Raw genomic sequence first — 25,817 nt, 5'->3', positions numbered from 1 at the left:
AGATAGATAGATAGATAGATAGATAGATAGATAGATAGATAGATAGATAGAAAAATAAAGAGAGACAAAGACAGAGAGACAGACAAGACAGAATTAGTCTTGCGAGTTTTGTTTTGATTTTTGGTGATTTTCACGGGGAACAGCAATAAACAGAAGCCTAAACTTGGCTTCATCAGTGACGGAACAACCTTCGTGAGGACACGAACAGTAGTACAACTGTGCTTCGAGTGGAGAAATCATTGGTACATCATAGTTTACTTTACAAGGGGAGGTAAATGACGGTGTATCTTAATTGTCCAAGAAATACAGAGGGGTCCTCAGCAAATTTACTAAACACAAACCACAGCAAAAACACACAAATCACGTCTTGACAATGTTTGGAATTCACATCTGTTTGGTGTATGTTTATACATGTAATTTGTGTATTTTCACACAAAAAATTGTGTTTACATTTCAGCTGCAGTGAAAATCTAGGTAACGAGAAACAGTTTGAGACAGATAAACCTTTTTCAGAACTCTGGTATGTGTGGAGAGGATGGTGGATTTGATTTTAAAGGGATAGTTCACCCCCCAAAAAATGACAGTTGTGTCATCATTTACTCACCCTCATGTTATTCCATACCTGTATGACTGATTTTCTTCTGTGGAAGTCAATAGATGACAAAACGTTTTGGTTACTCACATTCTTCAAAATATCTTATTTTGCGCTCTGCAGAAGAAAGAAATGCACACAGGTTTGGAATGAAGAGAACAGAATTCGATGTTTCCATGCTGTGCTTTAATCTACATTTGCAAAAATAACAATTCCAAATACAGCTCGGTTAGAAAAGTCATAAAGCTATTAAATCTGTCAAAATCTACAAACCAAAATTGTAATCTTCATAAAAGCTGTTTACATTACACATTTTTACAAATTGGCCTTGTGGGCGAACAAAATCCCTCCTTTCTCTCTAAGGACGTGGTCACGTGCCCTGAAGGAGGTGGTGGTGAATCATTTTGATTGACGCCTGTCAGTGCAGGTGACAGCACTGGAGTCACCTACCGCAGAGTGCTGGATGCTTTCCCCCGCTCTGTCCTGCCATAATAAACCAGAACCCAACCAGCAGCCCCACTCATATGGAGCAAATTACACAGCCTGTGTTGCTATATCCATCAAACAAAGCCCCCAACACACACACACACACATGAGCACATGCACGGACTCAGTGTAATAATTTGTAACATGTCTTGTTCAATGTGATGGTCGTCAGATCAATGTGAAGTGATCACAGAGATGAGCTCTACACTCCACACACACTTACAGTATGAAAACAGAGAACCACACACAGAGAAATAAGCTGTCTTCACATCAGAGGAAGCTTCTGCCTAGCAGATGAGCAAATACAGATGCGCGATCATATATATTCAGCATGAAGGCCCAATGACACGCAGTTAAAATAACACCTTGCGCAAAACGCAAAAAATGAACATGACACAGTGTCTGCTTTACACGGCAGTAAGATAAACATCGAGCTGCCACAAAATAAATCAAAGCCCTGCTATTAGCTGGAAAGTATAACTGCAGAAATCCTTTAAAGTGAATGGTAGTCTCCTTACACACATCAAACGAAAACTTCTTATGAATATAAATAGGTCCTTTAAAAACACACCTAGCAGACATGCAGAATGAAACATGTTTGTGGCAGAGCTCAGCGCAGCGCCAGAACTGACACTACTGTATTTAGATATCTTACACCCAAGATTTCCAGGATTTCACTTGTTTCCGCTGTGCATCTCTGTAACGTTTAATTCAATTTTATCCTTAGTTTTAAATCTATTTATGAAGAATCATTGTTTATGGCCACCGTAACCAGAGCAGGTGGAACTTGTTTCTTTAAATTTCACATAATGGCTCAATAGAAAGGCGCCAGGAACTTATTATTGTAGCCAGCACAGTTGGACGATGCTTAAGTGACTTGCGGTGCATTCATGGTACATGAATTTGACCACTCAGGCTCAAATGGAAAAACGAACCTGTGGCAACATTTCTGCAAAATGATATTAAATTGCTTCTTGCAAGTGTCTCTTGACACTTTCAAAGTGAAATGTCCAGTCAGTAGCGCTAAAACCACTTTATCTGAAACAGATGAACGTGAATCTGGTAACTTTTCAGTATGTTGGTTGTTGTATCACAGCAGTTCACTAGCGAAATGTCCAGTGAGTGTTATTGCTCTATCCCATTGAAAAATAAAACCTAAACTAAACCCTATGCTGAACCTAACCGATAGTGTTAAAAAAAGCAAACAAGACATAAAAACACATTTTCTGAAGTAACTTTAATTGTGATTTTAACATGCTTCTACACGTCTTTGACTCGTGTTTAACAGGACTCGTACTCGAGCAGTGCAGTGCTGTACCAGGTGACCTACCGAGCAAGTTTACTACATCAGAAAAGCCAAATAATGGAGTGACAAAAATCTCAAAATGTATTAGTTTAGTATTGCAAACATGTTTTGAGGTCATAACATAGCATTGTGGACGGAACTGCACAAAAAAAAGTCTTTAGTAATCGTAAATCTTCCCATTGCAATCATAATTTGTAAAAGTGTGTTTTTGGAGTTTTGCAGCAATGTACATAGATGCATGCTTTTTCTATGTTGCTATTTTATCAATTCATGGATTACGGGTGAATTTAAAACCACAAAATTGCCATTTCTTGCATCTTACACCAATATTTAAACTAAAGGATCATGGTGAAGTATGTACAATATCAGCCAGTCATTTGAACACACCTTTAGTATTACTGTTATGTCTCTGACACAATAATGAGAGAAACACATTATCTTTAACAACATCCCTTCCCTGAGGTTGGTTACTAATCTCTATGGTCACTGCGCAGTTCAAGCTAAATAAATAACTAGATTGGAGGTTGCCACCCACCTGCTTTTGCAGATGATCTCCTGGGGTGCACCACTCCCCACTCTTCTCTTTTAATTCACTTTTTTAAAAATCTTTCATTGATCTTTAATCCCTGTCATTAAGCATTCATTTAACACTCACGAGTGAAGCGTGATTAAACCATCTTCAGAGTTCTGGGTTTGTCTTATATCCTGTAATTAATGAAGGATAACTGCAGTGACTGCAGACTGGAGGACAGAGAAGCTTACAGTCATCAGAACAAAAGCTTCCATCTGCTTTAATGACTGAGCTTAATATCAGACTCTACTGTATCCGCAATGACGTGGCCTCGTTTTTCGGTACACACATCACTGTAACTTTTCTATCTGAAAAATATGGCTGTACAACATTTTTTAAAGAGTTTTACTGGATCAGGCAGATCAAACGGGCTCTTGTTTGAGTTTGTCAGGCTCTAATTTGTGATGTAGCCAAAATCACTGGGAAAGAGTATAGAAATTTGACTTGCTGTGAGATAAAAATCGTACTTTCTTTTTCGTGGTCTAGCTGTAAGCCAATGGTAGCTTTAAGTCATGCACTGTTTGCAAAGCTTGCCTCTGAAGTCACACACCGTCAACCTTAAAGGGGTCGTATCATAAGCAATCAAATTTTCCTTGATCTTTTGAGATAAAAAGGCTTGTACTATGAAAACATACCGTAACTTTCAAAACTCCAAGCTGTAAAACGTCTATGATGTCAGATGCATGACACAGGATCGTCCATGTTTACACGTCATTGATGTCTATTGGATGGTCAGAAACTTAAGCCACCCAGTCATAAAGGAAAATGACAGAGAAAGTGGTGAACAGGTGGTATCGCTCAACTAAATAATGACTAGGAATGTGTTCGTAAGTCATATACACTCTTAAAAATAAAGGTGCTTCACAGTGATGCCATAGAAGAACCTTTTTGTCTAAATGGTTCCATAAAGAACCTTTAACATTTGAAGAACCTTTCTGTTTCACAAAAGGTTCTTTGTGGCGAAATAAGGTTCTGCAGATTACAAAAAGGTAAGAAAGAGATGGTTCTTTAAAGAACCTTTGACTGAATGGTTCTTTGTGGAACCAAAAATGGATCTTCTATGGCATCGCTTGAAGAACCTTTTGAAGCACCTTTATTTTTAAGAGTGTACTTTATTCAGAAAGGCATGAATATGACTTTAAAATGAGTAAAGAATTCTTCCAAATAATAGGAACAAAATATTGGTTAGATGAGCACGAATTTAAACTCCCCTTAAAAGAGATGTACTGTGAACTCAAAATTCAAAGAAAAAACTCAAGATATAAAAATCGGAGGGAAAAGTCAGAATTGTGAGATCCTAACTCAAAATTGCAATATATTCACTAGGGAATTGGTAGAAATTGTGAGATAAAAATGTTTTATTAATATTTTATTCTGTGGTGGAAATGGGCTTCTATCCAACTATGTCTGCAGTCACTTTAAGACCTAATGCATGTATCGTATATACTGTATTGAAAGTTCCAATCCCAGATAAAGAAACTTAATCTTGTCATTGCAGGAGATACATTTACATTAAATATGACTAATAGGCTATATGAAAAAGTAAAATGTGATTTTTGGCACACATAAAGCCCTTAAATTTCAAGCTTAAATTATTAAAAGGTGATGTGATGGACTCAAAGACACATTTGCATCTGTGTTTTACTTTCAGATAAAATCTCCTTTCTTCTGTAGATATTGTCAGAACAACATATCAGCAAATCGAGTGCTCTGTGCAGATGTCTTTCATCAGACAGCAGTCTGATATTACAGTCACAATGTCAGACGCAGATAAACACACTTAGATTAGCACCTACGTAAAAACCCACACCCTACCCATGTGTTTGCAGATAACCTCTTCTCTTCTCTTCTCTTCTCTTCTCTTCTCTTCTCTTCTCTTCTCTTCTCTTCTCTTCTCACATCTTTTCTTTACCAAAGATAATGCCACCTGGAAAGATTGGATGTCGAAATGCATCCAATCAACGCCTTTCACAGCAACCCTCATTTTGATTCTCTTTAGTAACCAAAACATGGTAACATACTGCATTTAGTCGAAGTGATGTTCATTGCACCATGACTTCAACTGTCTGGATATCTCTGACACTTCATGTCAGATTAGACTGAATGTTTTTTTGATCTCCTCACGGATTCTTTTTATTTTAGAATTTTAAATATTTTAGTCAATTTTAGTTAGTTACTAGTCAATACTACTAGTTTGTAGTGTAGCCAACTACAGTCATAAATAACTTTTCAAAGTAGCTTCCACAACACTGGCTTGTGAAATCAAAGTTAGGACAATTTTGGTATGGGGAATCCGTCTTAAATCTTATCTGTTTTTCTGACATGTAAATTTTTGGTTAGTCTTATCAGAGATGTATGACAGCAAAGACATATTACAGGATTTTTTTTAAATCTGCCTTCTCACACAAGTGCCCACATGGGACAGAGCGTGAGCACTGTGATAAAGATCTGTGTAAATGCCATAAAATCAATCCATTTTTTTTTTACAAGAGAATCAAAAGGGGCTGTGCGCAGAGTTTATAGTGATGATGAATACATATTCGAGAAGACAAGGTCACTTTCAGGGAGCTGGCGAGAGTTCGGATTTCAAAGCCAGAGGAAGTGCAGTCACAACGTGTACATTTTTCCATTTGCAGATCCTCCTCAGGCCAGGATCCAATCAAAAATGATTTAGCTATAGAAACGTTTTCCATCACGCTGTGAAATTGATATCGCAGGAAACTATATTGCAAATAATATGACCCGGTTCTTAGGCTTTTAGAGCCAATGATATTTCCACCAGTCAGAATTCTTCAGATTCAATTGTTCAATAATGCAATACATATGTGGTTTAAGCAATTTGTTTAAGTAATCACTGTTTGTGCAGGTTTATATTTGCCATTGTTTTGCAGTGTGCTTGTGGAAATTGCAAAAATAAAGAATTTAATAGGTAGACAATGAACGTGAGCTCTTTAAAAGCTATCTCAAGGGCACTGTGTCCATTTATCTCTATGAAAGTAATTTATCATGTAGGCTTTATTCCAAAAAAGGAGAAAAAAAAGTTGTATTGTTTGCGTACTGCAACATGTTAATAAAATCTGTAATAAAGTTTGATTATGGATGTGCAGGGCTAGAAGGAATCTGCTGATGTTTGTACGCACTGATTGAGTGGGAAAATCTGCAGAATGGATTTCAACATGGTAGAATATGGTAAACTGATTGCTAGCTGCAATCATCATTGCATTTGCCAAAATGTTTAAAGTTGAAAAGTGTGCATTTTTTTCCAGTGTTAAAATACCATTTATAAGTTAAACATCCTTCCCAGCTAAACATAGCAACATTGCTTAATAGTGTTAGTTTTGAAACAGCGCTACTAGTTTTTTAACCAATAGCAGGCAGGGAGAGCATTTGGGAAACCTGTTTGAAAACAATCATTTACTCCGTTTTGCACTTCAGCTAATAAACAGCTATGCGTGGGATTTAGATTTCGTGAATGACAGGTTTTGCTGAAACCTGAAAAACGTTTTACCCTTTTTATTTTGCTTTTTATTTTGCTGGAATAGATTCCATGTGGATAAGGGAAAACACTTCATAATTCAAATTCCTCATTGATACATCCATGAGATGAGAATAAATGAGAATACATTAAGAGCTGAACCAGTATGAGTCCCATCAAGGCCTTATTTTTCTTTCTCTGCTAACAATTCTTCTCTGAAACTCAACTGTAATTACCTCTCCACGAACAAACCAAAATGTAAAAAAAGACGAGTATGATTAAAGTTTTACGGTATTTTGGCCCCCAATGAGGCATCTAACAGAATACAGATGTGCTGCAGGGGGCCTAACACTAACCAGCCATTCCAACGTTTTTTTGACTTGTGCTGCTTGTTGTCAACACAGCTTTCAGTGGTCTAATGACAACGGCCAGCCTTCACCTTTTTACACACACTATCTGCAACGCAGGCGATTCTCGTAAGCTACTCCCAATAAACATGCGGTTGCTGCTTTATGAGGTCGCAATTGATGCTAAAAACGGACTGGAACTGCAACAATAGAGCTGTTAGTAGGTTGTGATTACGCTTTTTGACAACCAAATGTGTCCTGACACTTAATTTCAACAAACATCTGTGGTAAAGTTGCAGTATGAAAAAGCTCAGCTCACACCTCATCTGATGCAGACTTTTATTGTTTGGTCTGATTTAGACAGATGTTGGAGAACCCACACTACAGCAAGTAAATACGCTTTGTGTAACTTGCATCCAGCAGTTTTACACCATTTGGTTTGAAGATCAGTTTAGAGCTAAACCCCAAAATGTATCAAAGCTTTTGAAATGGTTGCCACCAATAGCATATTTTTCTCATTCACACCTTCCTTAATCTCACTATTCAATGATCCTTTGTAGGGGAGTGGAGTGTTGAGGGCAGTTTGGACAATTTTGGACTCAGAGCAAAGACTAGTAAGGCTGGCACAGGTTATTAGGGAAGGGTTCAAAGAGGTTCTGTTTAATGCAGTGTCTCTAGGCTGTTTTCACACGTGGTTTGATTGCTTGTTCTGAACCTGAGTTTGATTCCACTCCCCTTGTCCTGCCTCCACTGGTCTCTTTTCATGCTGTACTGGGTTTGAGGTAGTATGTGTAGTATAGGGGTGGCCAACGTCAGTCCTGGAGAGCTGCTCCAACCTTGATAAAAACTCACCTGCCTGTAGCTTTCTAGTAACCATGTGACCTTGATTAGCTTGTTCAGGTGTGTTTGATTAGGGTTGGGGCTGAACTCTGCTGGACTGTGGCTCTCTGGGACCAACGTTGGGCACCGCTGGTGTAGTAGTAGATCCCCAGCATCTGCCCAAATCATTAATGAGACTACCACTGTGAGTACTATCAGTTAACAACTCAGAACAAGATGATGCCAATGTTTCATTCTCCAAAGGCAATTTATTCTGAGACAAGCTGCACAGAATACTAAAATGCTACTCCTAAAATGTGACTAGGTTATCAACAAAGCATAGGTAGCAATTCCTGCTCCTGGTGGGCTACAGCAGAGTTCAGCTCCAACCCTAAACAAACAAACCTGAATGTAATAAAGGTGTTCAGGATTACTTGATGATATAGGGCAGGTGTGATGTAACAGTAAGGTAGACCTCCAGGTGCAGGTTTGGCTACCTTTGCAACAGAGGCTCAAAGATTCAATTTAGCATGGATTGGGTTCGTATTGACTGTAAATAATACCAGTTCACATGACTCAAACCAGATTTTCCAAGTAAATATGGACTGCGATTTGCTAGAGCACACCACTGTTCAGAAGACCATTTGAACACCAACTAATTGAAGCAAGGACCAATGTCAAACAGAAGCCTGCATTAAAATATCTAGTGCAGGAGCGTCCAGTTGTGCTCATGGAGAGCAATTGTCCTGTTAAGAAAAAAATTCCAGATGGGTGGGATGGGGCAAGTTGGAGCTAAAATCTGCGTGGCAATGGCCCTCCAGAAGAAGGATCAGAAACCACTGATCTTGTGAGAAAGACTTCATATACAGAAAGGAAATTCTAATTTGTGTATACATTCCATTGAGTGACGAAATCCTACTGGGTTTGTCTTTGTGTGTACACAGTGCACCAAAATGTAATTGCATTGAGATATTAAATAAATCTCATTTTGTTCCCATGGCCAGATTCAATTTTGAAGACTTTACAAACATTCCTAATATTCATAACAATACACTCATCATTTCTTAGAAGAATATACAACATGTTGACACAAGTGGCTTAAGAAAATTAGCATTAAAGCCATGTTTGTCTGTAATGTGAGAGAACACATAAAGCAGAAAGCTCCAGTGTTTAGATACATGACTGAATTATAACGAGGGATAAAAGTTGACCGCAGGGCTGGCGCGAGCTTTCAGCTGAACAACTTGCTGTGGTACGTGCCTGAAACCTCATCCGACACGCATGTGAAACCGTCACTGGCCTATTTACACGGGGTGAACCGCTAAGCTTCTCAGCCTCCAAATCTGACACTTTTATTTTTGCCTTCCCCAGCCCCTCCATCCCCCTGCTTTATTTCCCTCTGTCTCTTGCTCTGCGCAAAACAAATGTTTGTGAAAGAGTGGCGGCACACGGTCTTACCAGAAATAGAGTCGATGGATGGGAGTGTGGTCTGGCACAACATGAAGTGATAGCCATTAAAAACCTCAGAGACTTCATGGCTCAATGGCGGAAGACGGTAGTGTGTGTGAGCGCATAAGGGAGTGTGATCTGTCAGACCTTGACATAGACCCAATTCTGGGTTTTGTCGTTCTGCTTTCTGGGCTCATATGGCCCTCAATGTGCCTGTATACAACACAGTTGTTGCTTTGCCAGAGCTGTCACACCCATCACATTAGCTAAGCTGACTTACATGTTAAACATTGGCAGCAATTCTCAAAACTTTCATCTTGTCACACAAAAAGAACCGTTTGGAGTACACGAGGAGATTGAGGCTACTCCGGCAGGATGGAGCAACTTTGAGGCAAAGAAGTCTGGAGGTATGGGTGGTCCTGTTTAGCTTGTCAGGACTCCTTGTGAGGCTTCGACAGACTTTCCTCAAACTATGCCACCTAGGAAAAAACAGGCATGAACGCTTATTAAGTGATTTGTTTGATAAACAAATTGATTAGTCCGGATGGGTGAGCATACAGCTGGTTGAAATTTGCTCTCACTCTATCTGGGAACGTCTTTCCTGTGTCTCGAGTACTTTCAGAGGTAGCTATCAGCCATGATGCTCTGCTTGGCTGTGGCTGTGTGTGCATTATACAGCAATTTTCTAAGGGGTCAACTGAAATTTCGGTAGATAATTTAAAGGATGATTTGTTGAAACTACTAAAATTGGATTTGGGGGCCTATAGGCCACTTTTGGCACTGAACACATCATGTGTGTATGATTACCTCAGCGGAACAATTTCTGTTTAAGACTGTCTGTTTGGCATCAGGTGACATTGAACTCTCTGACTACATTATATTCTTGTTTGAAAACACCATTTTGCGTTTTAGTAAACATGTCAAACTCAAATAATTTGTGCACTGATTGTACTATGAGGCCCTCAAATGATACTAAGGTCTAACAACATACCGTTGAGCACATTTTCCACTTCAATAGCAACTCTAACCATTTTATCTTTGGCAATTGTGTATAAATTCACTTGTACTATGACATGTTTGTTGCCACAGGAGGCAAAAGGAGCTTAGAGCGCATTCATATCTTGGCTCCGCTTTCAAAATGTTTTGACGTGTTTGGAGACCATACAAAAGAGAGATTTCTGTACATGAGCGGTAAAAACCAGCAGCCAGAGAGATCTGAATCCCAGCTGCTGTGCAAAGAGATCTCTCACTTTTGTTTTCACCATGAGCTCTTGAACGCACACACATGCATACTCATCTTTATGAATTCACCAGATTCTCTTCTCTCTGTTAAAGTCATCAATGTGTTGGACTGCAAATGAACCAAACCACTTCTTTTGTCCTTCCACAGGAGACTCTCGGGCAACCACCTGAGACACATCCCTGGCCCCGTGCTCCAAGGCCTCTACAACCTCAAAGTCCTGTAAGTAACGAAAGACAGAAAGAGCAAGAGTGTTTTTGTTTCAGTTAATGCTTCTGTGGAAAATAACATTCAGGGTGATTCATTCTGAAAAAAAAGACTTTTGTTGCAGTGTCACACACTGCGAAACTAGAAACAGAACTTCTGACAGGTGATGATTCAGGTTTTGCTTTGCGGTGAATGGTCACTGAGCTGTTCTTTATGCATGGGTGTTTGTTGATGGTTTATTGACAGATTTTAATTTTATTGACTTACTTAAACCCAGTTGATGGAATTGAACAGGACAGACAAAGACCAGGCATGGAACAACTTCATTCACGCCAACATGCATCTCAAAATTTCCACATAGGATTAAGTGCACCTTTCCATTCCGTCCTGGAAGCTACAGCAAATGTGCCTTGTATTGTCATTCAACAATACAGTGACATTGTTTTTCTTCTTTTTTTTTTTTTTGCACACCACAAAATAATTAAAATTAAATTGCCACATTAAATAATTTCATAAAATGAAAAAAAAAAACTCTTATTCATATCTTCATTATGTGCCCATACATTTTCAGTAACTGTACCTGTGTTGTTAAAAATGCTTGCTTTACCTGTTTCTAGATTTACATTTTAGTAGGTTAATGAGAACATGAATTTAATTTAGTTCAGTTTAATATTTAATATCCTTTCCCTTGTATAGAAAACAACATAATTGTAATCGTCAGAGATCTTATTTCAGTGGTCAATGTCGACAAAAAGGGATTGGGTTGGGTATAACAATAGTTACAAATTTTCTTTGTTTGCTTTCTGTTCCCTGTTGTGTTTTGTACTATCTTATTCAACAACCGAACTTGTCTGAGGCACGAGTACCTGACCTCCTGACATTTAAACTAATGTTCAGTTTTCAATAAGCCAGACGGAATCACATTTAAATATGGAATCACATAAACCAAAACAACATGAAAAACATAATGAAAATGTAACATCAAAAGCATCTGTTAGTGAAAATATGACAAAACTGAAAGTGCAGGGGGGGATAAATACGTACTTTGTGTCATTTGAATGACAAAATAATAGAGGCTTGTTCACAACATCATAAAGACTTCTGGATATTTTATGTCTAGATTCACAATGGCTATGGTGGCACCATGATTTCCTTGATAAGGGCATCCTGCCCACAAAGGCGTATTTATTCCTTCAAACACTAGCAATTCTCTGCTGCGTGGTCAAATGTCAGGAGTTTCATTTGATTGGACATGATAAAGCTGTCTGCCTTGTAATTAAAGCTCAACGTCTGTGGCCGCGTGCTCTTGCGTTGGAATAATTTGCTTTGTTCAAAGAGCTCAGTGTCATTGTTCTACCACTTCCTGTTTCTTTCGTTCTTTTATTCGACGAGTCCTGTGAGCATGACCTCAGTGGCCCACCCAAGCAGTTTCTCCCCCTCATTCTGTTTCCTCTTGTTCAGTCTCTCTGCCCCTCCCATGTTCTGGTTTTGTCCACTGAAAAGTGCACCACACAGTACCTGAAATCATATCTCCTGACTGATTGATGTCAGCGACAGGTAACCTCATCAGCATTAAGCTGGACAACTCTTGTGCCCTGGAGCCATACTGACATGCTCTATTTAAAAAAAGGCCTTTTTAGTCTGTTTTTTGATAAGTGTTAATGCTCAACTATACCACCCAGGAAACACATATGGAACTGACTAGTGGTGACTTTTTTCTATACATTTCGTTAATACAAAGAGAAGGCCAGCCATTGCCACTACTAGTATTATCTGTATTTTTTTTTTTTTACAATCGCATTTAGTGTTTTAAAATATTTAATTTTCACCAGAGCAGAATTTATTACCTTTCTAATTTTAATTTATGGTATCTTTGCAGGATGTTGCAGAATAACCAGTTAGAGAGATTGCCCAGTGAAGACCCTTGGGAATTACCCAATTTGCTCTCTCTGTAAGTATCACATAGTTCAAGTGATCAAAAGCAAACTTGGGCTGTTAAAGATTTACATGAAACAATGGTGTATATTAAAGCAACACTGGATAGGCTGACATGCCAAGCGCAGACCTCCTGGCTGTGACCACAGCTTCAAGCTTAACAGCTGGAATAAAATGGATACACTTGATTCAAAGATTGGTCTCATGTGAAATGTTATTCCGCTTAGAATATGATCCCATTGTACAACAAAATAAATCTAAATGGAAGTGGAACTGTCCAGGAACTTTTATATTATCAGGAATTGTGTATCAAATATTACATCATAAGCACAGCACACAATAAACGATTTAGCACCCCTCTATCAGATAAGGTCTCTAGCAGTAGTTATTTGGTCTACAGTGCAATCTAGTCATGAGGTAACTCTTGGCATTTCTCTCTATTAGAGTTGATGCAGGAAAGCCCAGTTATTTATATGCCTATTAGGACCATTAGGCCCTTCATTAAAGAACTCCCCACCAGGGAGGATCAAGTTTGCAATTTAGGACACACATGATAGTGGTAAAACAGGTGTTCTTTGGCTGTATAATAGTGAAACAAGTAGAATTTTTTTCAGAAAAATGTCTTCTTTTTTTTTTGGGATTCTCGATCACAAAAAAATGCCATGCAGCTCTTTGCAGAGGAGATCCAACAAATAAAGAACCAAGAACGAGTAACAAAATGCATAGTAGTTCTTGTGTGGTCTGTGCAATTCAGCGCTTAAAATTAATACAGTTTTGAAAATGAATTCAATGGATCTGGATTTGTACTTTTTCCCTAAGAGCTATTAGCTAAATGCTAACTCACAAGAGAGACAAATATGATATTCTTCTTGAGGAAGACAAAACGTGACTACGTCACATTTAATATCAGAACGGTGAAAAAGAGGGCTGTTGGCGCATCTGGAACCCATGAGGAAACCGCCAGACACTGTGCACTGGCTCCTGAGTGAGCGCTGGGAGATTCAATGAGCTGTGAAGAGCCCAATTTTCCATCAGTTACTCTTCCCTCTTCCCTTATGTCCGAAGTTTCCCTCCTAATCGGAATCACGCCCCCTTCCTAACTGGTTCCCCATGAAAAGGTCAGAATCTAAATATTGTCTGGTATTTTGTCTGGCCTTGTCCATCTGCTCCACTTACATCCACCCCTCGACTCCTTTCAATTATTCCCGATGCCAGTCAGCATCCTGGAGCGGAGCCGCACACCCACTTTTTCCAAATGAATAATTCCATGTAAATATCCATGCGCTCATTTCCTTCTACTTTTGCGAGGATATTTTCATTAGAGTCATGGCATACAGATTTAATTCCTTTGCCACCAACAAAGTTTTTTTTCCACATGGAAGATGTGCCTGGTTCCAGAAGAGGCTCCAGACGTGCATAGACTGTGTCCAGGCCCTCCCTCTAGTGAGGCAGAGACTCTGGCATTCGTCCAGACAACTTACGCTCACTTTCAATTCCCCATAACAAAGAATATGCAGTGATTTAGCTAGGTGCTCTATCCTGAGTTCCCACAAGAGTATAAAGGCATTTAGTTCTCAACAAACATGTAATTTAGGGTAATGATAAGATGGGGATCGGCTAACCACTGGGGGGGGCTATAAGGTTTGAAGTCCACTGGCGCCCGATGTAGACAGAGGGAAGATGAGTTGGGGCAGGACAGAGGATTGGTGATGAAACTCATCTTTGTTTCTTTACTAGAGTTTAGGTCTGTAGGCTATACTTGCTACACTCAGCACAGAGCATCCTTTGATGTCAAGACCATCCATCCAGGATTTAATCTATGAAAGAAAGATCTGATAAAAATCCAGTAAAAGCTGAGCAACAAGACTCACCTTCCTTAAATCAGAGGCAACGCAAAGCCTTTTGATCATATGATGCCTACCAATAAGATTCCACACAAAAGGGACCACGTAAGCAATGTTTACACATTCAATTTCAAGTCTTAAGCCTATCAAGCCAGATGATTGAGGCGTCGTCAGCAAGATGTTGGTGTTTACCTAGCAGGGTTGCACAGCATGGAAAATGTAGTCTGAGAATACGGGGCGTTTTTCAAGCCAAATGGCAGTGTACTTTGGGTTCAAGTTCTTCTTCGATTGATGCTCGTCGTGCATTACCCTCAGCTGAAGGACTCGAGGGTTGAGAAGACCAGAGGGGAGGTGAGGAGAGGCCAGTGTAAAATGAATGTGTGTTAAAGGTCAAGGGGGAAAAATGCAGAGGAAGTGCTTGCGGCTAACTCCACATGCTCTGCTGCTATCATACATCACGACTCACTGATCGCTGAGGTTCAACCCCCCCCCCCCCATCCACTGAATCCAGGGGGCAACATTCATTAGATCAAAGTCTTAACTTGTTGACATAGGGAGGACATTCGTCTTGGTTGTGGAGATGTCAAGGTCTGTGAACAACAGCCTTGCAAAGAAATGTGAAAGAATCCAAACGTCAGCACTTTCAATTATTTCCAGCAACCTCTGATGTTTTTTTTTTTCCACAGCTTTTATCTTTAGCTCAGTTTCTTTGTTTAATTTCCAAAAATCAGAGAGAAAAACTGTTCAATAGCATCTTAAAGCATCCCAGTCAGTGTGGAGCAACAATTGCTTGGTGGCTTTAACCAAATCAACTCACCATGCCGCAAAGCCATCAAATTATCAGTCGGTGCTTTATTACACCATATGAGCACAAGCAAAATGAAAGAGGAATGGCCAATTTTCGAAACGCCTTCATGTGGTTGGATCGAGAGTGGAATCTTTGCCTCGACAGCCCATGTACGCCTGGATTGTGATTGCACAACTTTTCTTTGTATCCTCTGAAAGCCACTTGTTGTGATTTAGCACCCTTTCTCTGAATGCTTTAAATTGAAAAACATAAAAACCCACAAAGCATAGCACTCCACCTGTGGGCTCCCAATGCTTCATCAAACATTCAGAGCGGTGACCGTGCCAAATCTCTCATTAAACAAGTCCATGCTGGAGTAACTAAAGCTAGCTTCATAAAACACTTGCATATAAATCGCCTGGGGGGAATCTAAATCACTCAGGTAGTGGTGCCAATTCACACACTAGAAGAACAAAAGACAGAAACAAAGAGGCAACAAAATTATGCTTTAATTATGATATTGTCAAAGCAGAAATGTTGTGACCGCAGACCACAGCATGGTATCTCTTTCTGTTTAGCCACAATTGGTGGCTCCTTTGTTCATCTTTTTTATGTACCTCTGTAAGGCATGGCAGTTCGATTAATAAAATGAAAGAGGTAGATTCCGTGACAGGACACTGCACAGACAAGGAGTGTTGCAGTTGACTGGGTCACAAACATTGTGGGGCTGGTGTCACGCCAGGTCAGGCCTCAATAAAAAAAAAGCTAGAGGAGAAAAACAAGTATATTTTATGAAGGGTGGGTAATGCACAGTATCTAGTTAACACAGGTTCAGAAACTTCTGTCAGTAATTCATCTACATGGAAAGAATATACTACCTGTCCTGTAATTGCTCATTTTCACTAATATCTCCTGCTAATTTGACTCCTGGTGACCTGGTTAAACATAACTGACTGTATTATCTCATAATTTTCTGCTACATACATAAACTGTGTACGGGAATAAACATCTGCTTCTGTTCATTCTAATAAAAACAGGCGTCTGGATGCCAACCTGATTATGGAGGTGCCAGCAAGGACCCTCTCGGGTATGCGGTCCCTGCGGCACTTGTGGCTTGATGACAATGCCCTGACAGATATCCCAGTAAGCGCCCTCAATGACCTCTCTTCGCTCCAGGCTATGACCCTTGCCCTAAACCGCATCACCCACATCCCAGACTATGCCTTCAGGAACCTTTCCAACCTGGTTGTGCTGTACGTATCTACTTCCACACAACATGAATAAACCAAGTAGGATGTATTCCTGGATCAATTTTTGGGTGAACTAACCCTTTAAAGCCCCTAACCCCAATCTTAAATGTTTTACCCTAACCCTTGATCTATTTGACTAAATCACACTAACTATAGTGCTTGTGTCAGTATGAGAAAGGGAAGCCATGAAATAAGAGGAAGTTGGAACACATGTCTTGGTTTGACAAAACACCACAAGAATCTTAAACTCTTTCAATTACAAAGCAGTGGAATGATAGTGTGGATTAATTTTATATCTCATCCACCACCGGTTTACATTCATTTGAAGCAATGTACACAGTCAAGCAGGTGTCATTCCTGGGGTATGTTTTGATGTTTACTATAATCCTAATGAATGTTTTCATGTTTAGGCATCTTCATAACAACATGATCCGGACCCTCGGACAGAACTGCTTTGAGGGACTGCACAGCCTCGAGACCCTGTAAGTAAGACCGTCCCCTCACGAAAGATTAAAAACATGAAAGCATTTCCTGTTTTTAATGCAAACAAACCCTGATCTGTTATTTGATTTTGGCGTCCTCTTGCAATAATTATGGAAGGGGCTGCGTCTATAAATATAAATCAAAATTACTAGCAAACTTGCCTGACTCTACTTATGCTCAGTGGTTCAGCTTTGTATGAACTACAAACAAATCATTCTTTACACAATACTTCTGCTGTTGAGATACGCACATGTTAATTGCAGTACCTTGTTTTATTAAAAACACTCTTACCTCTCATTAAAATGAAAGAATGAACGTATGGCAGCCTTTCATTTTCTGTGATAGAAACAACAATAATGTCCTGACAATGACTTCAGTGTTGGGTGATTTATTTAGTGTTCCATACAAAAGTATACAGTGATTTTTAGGGGAACTTTGTGGTTTTAGTTATCATGTGGCTGATAATTTTTTTATATGCTTCCATTAGTCCTTTTGCGTCATATATATCATAGGGTCATAAAAGTGAGTGGGAAATGTAATGGGACAAATTTTATTGTCTGAATACTTTTTTTTATTATGTGTGGTTATGCATTCTATCACTACACTTTTTTTGGAGCAATGTCAATAGCATGACCCTTGTTAGAGGTGGTTGAATTTATATTATATATTTTATATAATTTTACTTTAACTTGAATGCAATTTACCTGACAGTCTGCATGTAAACCATGATGAAATTAATAATAATATGAATATGGACAAATTAACATACTAGTAAAAATACAGAACATCTCATTTCATGACTGCTGGTTACAATTTTCATATCATAGCTGAACAATAGTACACATTATCTGCTAGAATTCAGGCTATATACAATACTGAACATGGTAGATTGAGATCAAATGTTAAATAGGGCCAATAAATACACTAGAAATGCTATTAAAATTCATGAGAAATTTTGAAAGGGGCTTACGAACCAGAGCCAATGCATATTTGTAATGTAATGTATGAAATACATTACATAGACCATGCTATGAAAGTTTGGCTTTAAAAGACTAAGCATATGCTGAAGTCACGGTGGTCTCCAGGATACCGAAAGGTTCACACCTGCTTTTTAACAGCCTGCTGAAGTGCTAAAGATGATGTTTTCCTCTTTACGAGAAGGATTTCAGTCTTGAGAATTGCATACACTGAACTGAAACACTTCATTTGAAAGCAATCACTGAGAAACCGTGCGTTGAAACTCTCCCGTGGCGATTCTGTGGCTCGATAAATTTGGCTTTTGGAAGATTTGTTTCAAGGAGAAAATATTTAAGCTCTTGAAAATGACAAAAATGATACAAGGCTAGAGTGATAGGAAAATTACTTATGAGATATATATATATATATATTTGGGCTGAGGGGGGTACCTTATGAATAAAACAATTTGAAAAACATTTCTATTGGGGATAAAGTTTAGGAGTCATTTGTACATTAAACTCTTTTGTATAACAAGAAACAAGAATAAGTCACCTGTTAGTATTTTCTAAGTATCAAGCATGTATGCATTACAATTAAAATCCCACACTATTAAAAAAGCTCCCAGAAACTGTAATATGTAGTCATGTTGCATATCGAATAACATTTTAATTACCGTTATAATGATGGCTAAGCAAGAAACTAATCTTCCTGAGGCAAATATTCTTATATGTAACATGACACACTGGAAGAAATCATGCCAGCTGTCTCAATTCAGTTGCACATGTGTGTTTGGGAAGTGTTGAGCTTCTTGAAACAACAGATGGAAACATGTTTGCCTTCTTTAGGAGGTCTCAAACATCTTTTCGTGGGACAATGTGCATCTTTTTATTGATGCTACTGTAATCCCCATCACTGTAATTATCTCTGAAAACGCATTCACAACCATCAGACAAAGTGGCCACCACAGTGTTGTTTTGTTATGATGCCTGATGATTTAGCTTTCAAACAAACTTCTGCGTGGTTTGACGAATTGTAAATCGAGGTACCTGACAGCTCCCATTCTAAACAATGAGGTCTTCCCAGGAAATGAAAGGCATTCCTCTTCTCTGCTATATCAAAGTAATGTCTCCAAACAAGACTGACGGATGTTCTAAACAAAACCAGGATGTAGACATGGCAGAACCACGCGGCACGGCTCGCCCACAGCAGCGTGTTCCCAGTCTCTCCATATGCAGCCCATTTTATAGGCCGCAAGCGCAAGTGGCTTTCCATGCAGTGTTTGAAGAAAATTACTTAAACACTTACATGACTCACTAGAAGTGAGCGAACTAATGAATAAAAAGATGTTGATTCACATTCATATAATCTAAATGGCTCATGTTGTTTAAAAGTGCTACTTTTAAAAATAAATTCTTTATTGGCATTGATGGTTCCATGATAAACCTTCACCATCCATGGAACCTTTCCATTCCACAATGGAACCTTTTTTCCACTATTTTTCATAGTGGAAAAAAAGGTTCTTTGAATTATTAAAGTGGTTGTCACACTATGAAACAGTGGTTCTTTTAAAGAAAGGTTCTTTGGGGAACTAAAAATGGTTTTTCTATAGCATCGCTGTGAAAACCCCTTATTGGAATCTTTACTTTTAGCATTTACAAGTAAGCCATTCATAGGTTGACGCCTCTGTGGTGCTTCCCATCCAGCCAGCCAACAATGGTTCAACCAATTCATAAGTTTGGGGCGTAGCTATCTTTGTGTTTGAAAATGTGCTATTTTTGCAATTTGGTTGGTGATGCTAATGGTGCAGAAATACTCCAGCTTTAAGCGAATTTGTCATATATCAAGAATCTCCTGAAATATCTTTTTTTCTTTTCACATCAAACTTAGGCCAAGTTTGCTTTAACACTCTTGTGCAACACAGACACACTCACACACACATAGACACACACATGTACACCCACACACTGGAATTAAGCAAGTGCTTCGCCCATTCTGGATGGCGGCCAACGCGGGTCCACCCCTATTTCACCAAGCTTACTTCAAACGCACTGGCTACCTGCCAGAAACATTTTTTTTTTCTGTTTTCAAAAAAAAAAAACTAAAATATATAAACATTTGGACTGTTTTGAAAGTGTACACTTAACACTAAAGGATAAGACATATAATTATGGGTATGACGAGACACATTGTGCATTGGGTATTGTAGCTGTGGGGAGCGGACGATATGACTAAGACCTGGGCCTTCACGAGGGGATACAAGGCCAAAGGCACCTATTAATGCCGCCCAGTTGGCTTTACTGGGCAAAAAGGAGGGTTTGTGGAAAAAAAAGTCTCCTGTTCAATTATAGGATTTTCTCAATAATTATTCTCTGAAAAACTCCAAAAGAATCAGAGATGAAAAGGAACGCTGAGATCCGAGGAAAACAACATGCAAACTATGGCCATAAACACATTGTTCTTGCACCTGCGTCTAAAGGCCGCTCGTCCCTAAGCAACCGCCCGTGTTTTGGTTCAAGCGCGGTTTTTGGACGCAGGTTTCCTAGAAGGCTAATGAAATGCATACAACAAAAATAATGTATGCAGAGGAGAGGTCACGCCATGTCAGATTAGCTTAGAACAGCTGTCTTAGTCTCCAAGGAACGACCAACACGGAAAACCCGCAAGGTCACAGGGAGGGATTTTGACTGATTGGAACCACAGTTCTTAAGTGTTTGCTTATGTTACAGACACGTAGAATGAAAGATCAAATAAAAATGTCAAAACAATTGGGCTAATATGTGACGAGACTGCTAATTGTTGTTCGAAAGGTGGTCTTATGCAAGACGCAAATTAGACATAGCTGTGCTTATTAAGTCATTTGCACGTAGAAGATCTTTTTCTCTTAGCTTGTGTTTCTCAAAGTTCTTCTGCTCTTATGGTTGGTCTGCTTTCTCTAGGGAATTGAACTTCAATGACCTTCAAGAGTTCCCCGTGGCCATTCGCACACTCGCCAAGCTTCAGGAACTGTAAGTAACCGAGACTAACTTACCCGGCATACATGCGTCAGTGTGCTTCCTTTAAAGTGCACCGCTTGGCCTGGCCTCGTGCTCCTTGTAAATCCCGCTTAGTCCCTAGAATGTGGTTCTCAAGCACAAGTCTCCTGAAAAAAGCAGATGCTTGGAGATGAGCTCTTAAGTCCTTCCTTCTCAAGTATCCTAAATTGTTTTCTGCCTGTGGGACTGCCTCCTGACAGGTGTTTCTGTAAGATACAAAGGATGTTTACATGGGCAAATGTGAATTGACGCAACCAAATGGCTCACACGTGTGCTTATGGAGGAGTTTGAGATAAAATGCAACTGGACTAGATTGTCCAAGGTGATGAATTAATTTTCGGCACCCAAAAAGGACCTTATAGCCTTGTTTATTTAACACGTGTAATTATTTTAGACTGTTTAGAATTTTCAGATTACAATTGGCTGGCAACGTGTGTGCCATAAATGAACTTTAGCATGTTATATTCATAGTGACGGCAGATGATGATGAATTATAAGCTGTTGCAGTAGTTGAATGTGCGGCCGCTCCGAATAGCACGTCAGCACTACAATTTATAGGCTATACGGAACAGATGCAGTTAGCAAAAGCACTCCGCAAAGCTGTTCTTGATCGCTGGATTTCCTCATCCCATAGTGGATTGTATTCAAGTGTGCAGATGGTCATATTCTCACTCTCCATGCATCTTACAGGGGTTTCCACAACAACAACATTAAGGCCATTCCCGAGAGAGCATTTGTGGGGAACCCACTTCTGCAGACCATGTGAGTATCTTGTCTCAGCAACTTCTCTGAGCTTCTCTGTTGACTAAACATGCCTCACTGTGTGATAGAAAGACATGTTATAAAAGTCTGTTTATCTCAGCCAATGGACCAGGAAATGTGCGACAAATATTTGGGTCGTTTTACAAACGGGTGCCTTTTTTGCCCTCCCTGTAGTACCAAATGTATTGAGTTGTATTCAACAAAATGGACATGGAAGTATGTAAAGGGTGTAATTTTATATATTGAACCACATATTTTATTACATTTACATTTAGCAGATGCTTTTATTCAAAGACACTTACAAATGAGGACAATGGGGGAAAAATTGTGTTGCTTTTTTTTAGCAAAAGTTACGATGGTAAAAATGTTGGCATTAAAGATTTTTAAACATAGAAACAGAGATAAAAGCAAACGCAAAATTAGTTTTATTTTGTCTATGTTTATGATTAGATTTTCATTGACAATGTGTTTAAAATATTTTTAAACCTTTTTTTATGCTTTTAAGAGTGTTTCCAGTTCACATGTCAATCCTGTTACCAACATAACTACCTATTATTAAAGTAATGTACTATTCCATAGATTAAAAATAATAATAAAAATAACACCTTTTTCACACTCTACCCCTGTTAGAAAATATGTAAATTTTTTAATATAATAAATGTATGTCAAAAGATGTCATTCAATCTACTGAACAGTACTTAAAAAAAATGCGATAGTTATGATAGTAACAGAGTTGGCATAAAATTATTTATAAAAAAAAAGGAGAGATAAAGGCAAAATTAGCTCTATTTTGTTGTTTAAATATGGTAAAAAAAAGTTATCTGGTTATGTCAACCCTGTTACCAATTTATTTGGTTTTACATTTCAGCCCTGTTACCAAGATTTTGAATAGCAAAAAAAATGATTTTTTTTAGTTAGAAATAGTTTGAAGAAATAATAACATTACACACAAAAAAAAATCTCAGTAGCTAAATTAATTGTAAAATTGTCATCCCTGTAACTGTACAGTACAACAAATAGTTACATCTCAGCATACAGCATATTAGCTTTTATTCATTTAGATTTAATTTGGATATGGCACTGTCATTTATTAACGCTTAAATACAATCTTTCCTGAAAGAATGTAAATATCCTTGTCAAAATGGAACAGGCACTCTTTTAGAATGATCTATCCAGTTTCTAACAAAATATGTATTTTTCTTCTCTGTTTAGTCATTTCTACGAGAATCCCATTCAGTTTGTTGGCAGATCAGCATTTCAGTTCTTGCCAAAGTTACACACGCTGTAAGTACAAGTCTATGTGTGAAATGATAACACACACATGATTAAACAGAGCAGTTTGGCTTCCGATAAGGCACCACTAAAGTACCAGTTGGCAAATGTGTATAATTTCCATTTCATCATTGCTTTCATTTTGATGAATACTGTAATCTTGCTCGCCTCTTGCCATCACGTCTCTCATAAGTAAACATTGAACTAGTAATTTGTCTCCAAAAAAACAGCACAATTCAATTATAACCTCATAAATGCCAAAATATGAGATTTAGCTTTTCAAAAAACTAATAAAACGTCATTTATCTCTCTCCAATTGCACAGACAGTGCATATGAATGCTGTGAGAGTCTATTCAGCCTTCATTATTTTGATATGAAGTCTTCCGTTGTTGATTTTGGGTAGTGTTGCGAGTGTAATCAAAATGATGGAATCAAGTGGAATAATATTGCCTCTAGATGATGGAGTGCTAAGTGTGTACGGTAACAGTAGACATCCCTGTGGTTTTGCTGGACGACATCTTCATTAGCAGAACGATCCTCACTGATGAGTTATCTAATCTCGTTTCAGCTCTTTGAACGGGGCCACTGAGATCCGAGAGTTTCCAGATTTGAAAGGAACCACCAGCCTGCAAGTTCTGTGAGTCTGAGATCAAATGTCCCCATTTCACGCAGGATCAGTTTCACTTAAGAGACTTCCAGAAGTTCTTCCCACCGATGAGGACAAAGGAATAACCGTTGACAAAATAGAGATGCGTTTACTGAACTCTCACCATGTCAGCGAGTTTCGTACAAAGTTAAAAATGATGCAGGGCGAAGGCATACTGAGCCGAGCACTTATGTTTACTGGTGAATGATCGGTTAACATAAAGCCCTGTATATAATTACTGATCCTAAAGGAGTGTTAAACCGTTCATTAGAGTTATAGGAGAAGGGTTTTGAAACGGGTTTTGGTCGCGCACCAATCTCACGTCATTGTTGAGGGCTGTCTATGGGCTGGTTGGGATGCTCAAACGAAACAAAATTTTGATAATGCCATTGTTTATTAACAATTTTAAGGGAAATCATTACATCTTCACCTATACAGCTTGGGTAGAAAGCTACATTTGCGCCTTGTATTTACCTACAGGTCTGAAACACACTGAAAATACACTTTTTTAAATCAGTTTTAATAAGATTTGTCTAATTTCCATTAAAAAAAATGTCTGGACATCCTTAAAACAAGATGTATTTTGAAAATCTTGAATACTCTATTTACATTAGCAAAACTTGTTCTAGGGATAATTCTCAATTTCTTTTTTTTTCTTACAATCTTTTGCAGTGCATGCACATTCTGTTTCTGTCTCATGTTTGGCACACACACATTCAGTGCAAACTCTTCTCTTTGATTTTCTCTCAGTACGCTGACCCGAGCTGGACTGACCGTCCTGCCATATGATCTCTGCCACCTGCTGCCTAAATTAAGAGTGCTGTGAGTTTCCAGACACAAATATGCTCCTGCAACACACAAACACATTCGAAAGCTCATCTCTAAACGATTCCTATAGATCAGGGCTGTTCAAGGGAGTTCAAATTCACTCTGAGGGATTTGATGTAGCCAAACTTTCAAGGAGTTCCTAAAAGCCTCTTTTAACATGAAGTTCAAAACACATCAGCAGGCAGATATTTAGCCAACTTTACAAAGAGAGCAATGTGATCATTTTTATCAGTTGTGCCATGCTTGTGCAAACAATGTAAAAGTTTAAGAATTAAGTTTTTTTAGATCAAGAATTTTTACTTTTTTGCTTTGCTTTAATCACTCTGTTTAAGATGGATAAGAACAACCACTTAAAGGTAGGCAAGTTCAGTTAGAAAAACCCCTGCAGGAAGAGTGAAACTTTATGTAACTGTTCAAATGAAGAATTAGACCTCTGGGGAAAGTAGCTGCTTAACATGCCACTCTCTCTATATATTCGCTCATTCTCTCTCCAAGGTTTCTTCTTGCATAAACACTTCAATACACTAATTAAGTAAAAATAAAGACAAAAACAAATACTAAAAGTAATGTAACTAGTATGGCAAATTATAATGTAATTCTATAAATAACATTAGGAAATGTTTACGTTTGTTCAAAAACAGTATAAGGGAGAGATGGTGCATGTGTAGAAAAATGGGGAAATTGTAACCCTCATGTGAGATCATGCTAATTTGAACTAAAGAAGCAAAATCATACCATTATTGTCAGATTTTTTACATTTGTCTATACAAACAGTTTGGTCATTTTACATTCAAGTAGACAGCTCTATGAGAAATGACTTGCCTCAATTGGGACTTAATGGGAAATGCTTAGCATTATCATTGAGGCTTATTGTGCAAGTCTCTAATTTGAGCATTGGGTATTGTAACTGTGGGGAGCGGACGATGTGACTAAGACCTGGGCCTTCACGAGGGGATACAGGGCCAAAGGCACCTATTAATGCCGCCCAGTTGCATTTACTGGGCAAAAAGGAGGGTTTGTGGGAAAAAAAGTCTCCTGTTCAATTATAGGATTATATATAGGAAGTGTCCGAACTGCTAAAATAATGATTGTTATATGAAAAAAAAATTTTTTTAGAACAATTATTCTAAAAAATAGAACATTTTGGCCATTCATTTACACAATAATGTTGTTTACATGTTTTTTGAAAACACTATTGTTATTGTCTCCATGTAAACTACAAAATCCTGAATTTGTGAAAACTGTGACTTGATGTGCATGTGTATTAAGTGTTCAGTCTATAGGTATGTATGCAGACACAAAGTGTTTCTTTAACCCTTGTGCGGTTTTCGGTCACTTTTGACAGAAGAATTTTATATTCTGAATATTAAAAAATCGTAGCTTTATTGGAATGGTACGAAACTTGGTGACTTGTACATGAACACACAACAAAAATTGAGGGCATGATTCAAAAAAGCTAAGTACTCGTAAAAAAAACTGTCACACCTCATGGTCTTCGGTCAAAAATGACCGACCATAGGAAATGAAT

The 25,817-nt window shown here is 38.5% G+C and overlaps 1 protein-coding gene across 1 annotated transcript in view; it reads left to right on the top strand.

Moving 5' to 3' along the window:
- Window positions 1-25,817, top strand: part of LOC107559174 (leucine-rich repeat-containing G-protein coupled receptor 6) — a 91,888-nt gene that overhangs the window by 56,450 nt on the left and 9,621 nt on the right. Inside the window, exons 3-11 of the mRNA XM_016242921.1 lie at window positions 10,436-10,507; window positions 12,372-12,443; window positions 16,096-16,311; window positions 16,719-16,790; window positions 20,685-20,753; window positions 21,471-21,542; window positions 22,755-22,826; window positions 23,384-23,452; window positions 24,212-24,283. Of these exons, the coding sequence (XP_016098407.1) occupies window positions 10,436-10,507; window positions 12,372-12,443; window positions 16,096-16,311; window positions 16,719-16,790; window positions 20,685-20,753; window positions 21,471-21,542; window positions 22,755-22,826; window positions 23,384-23,452; window positions 24,212-24,283 (786 nt within the window). The remainder of the gene's footprint in view (window positions 1-10,435; window positions 10,508-12,371; window positions 12,444-16,095; window positions 16,312-16,718; window positions 16,791-20,684; window positions 20,754-21,470; window positions 21,543-22,754; window positions 22,827-23,383; window positions 23,453-24,211; window positions 24,284-25,817) is intronic.

Source organism: Sinocyclocheilus grahami, unplaced genomic scaffold (assembly GCF_001515645.1).
Source record: "Sinocyclocheilus grahami isolate Dianchi unplaced genomic scaffold, SAMN03320097.WGS_v1.1 scaffold676.1, whole genome shotgun sequence".
In the NCBI taxonomy this organism is placed as follows: Eukaryota; Metazoa; Chordata; class Actinopteri; order Cypriniformes; family Cyprinidae; genus Sinocyclocheilus; species Sinocyclocheilus grahami.
Note: the sequence above shows the minus strand (reverse complement) of the source record. Positions and strands in the feature narration are given on the sequence as shown.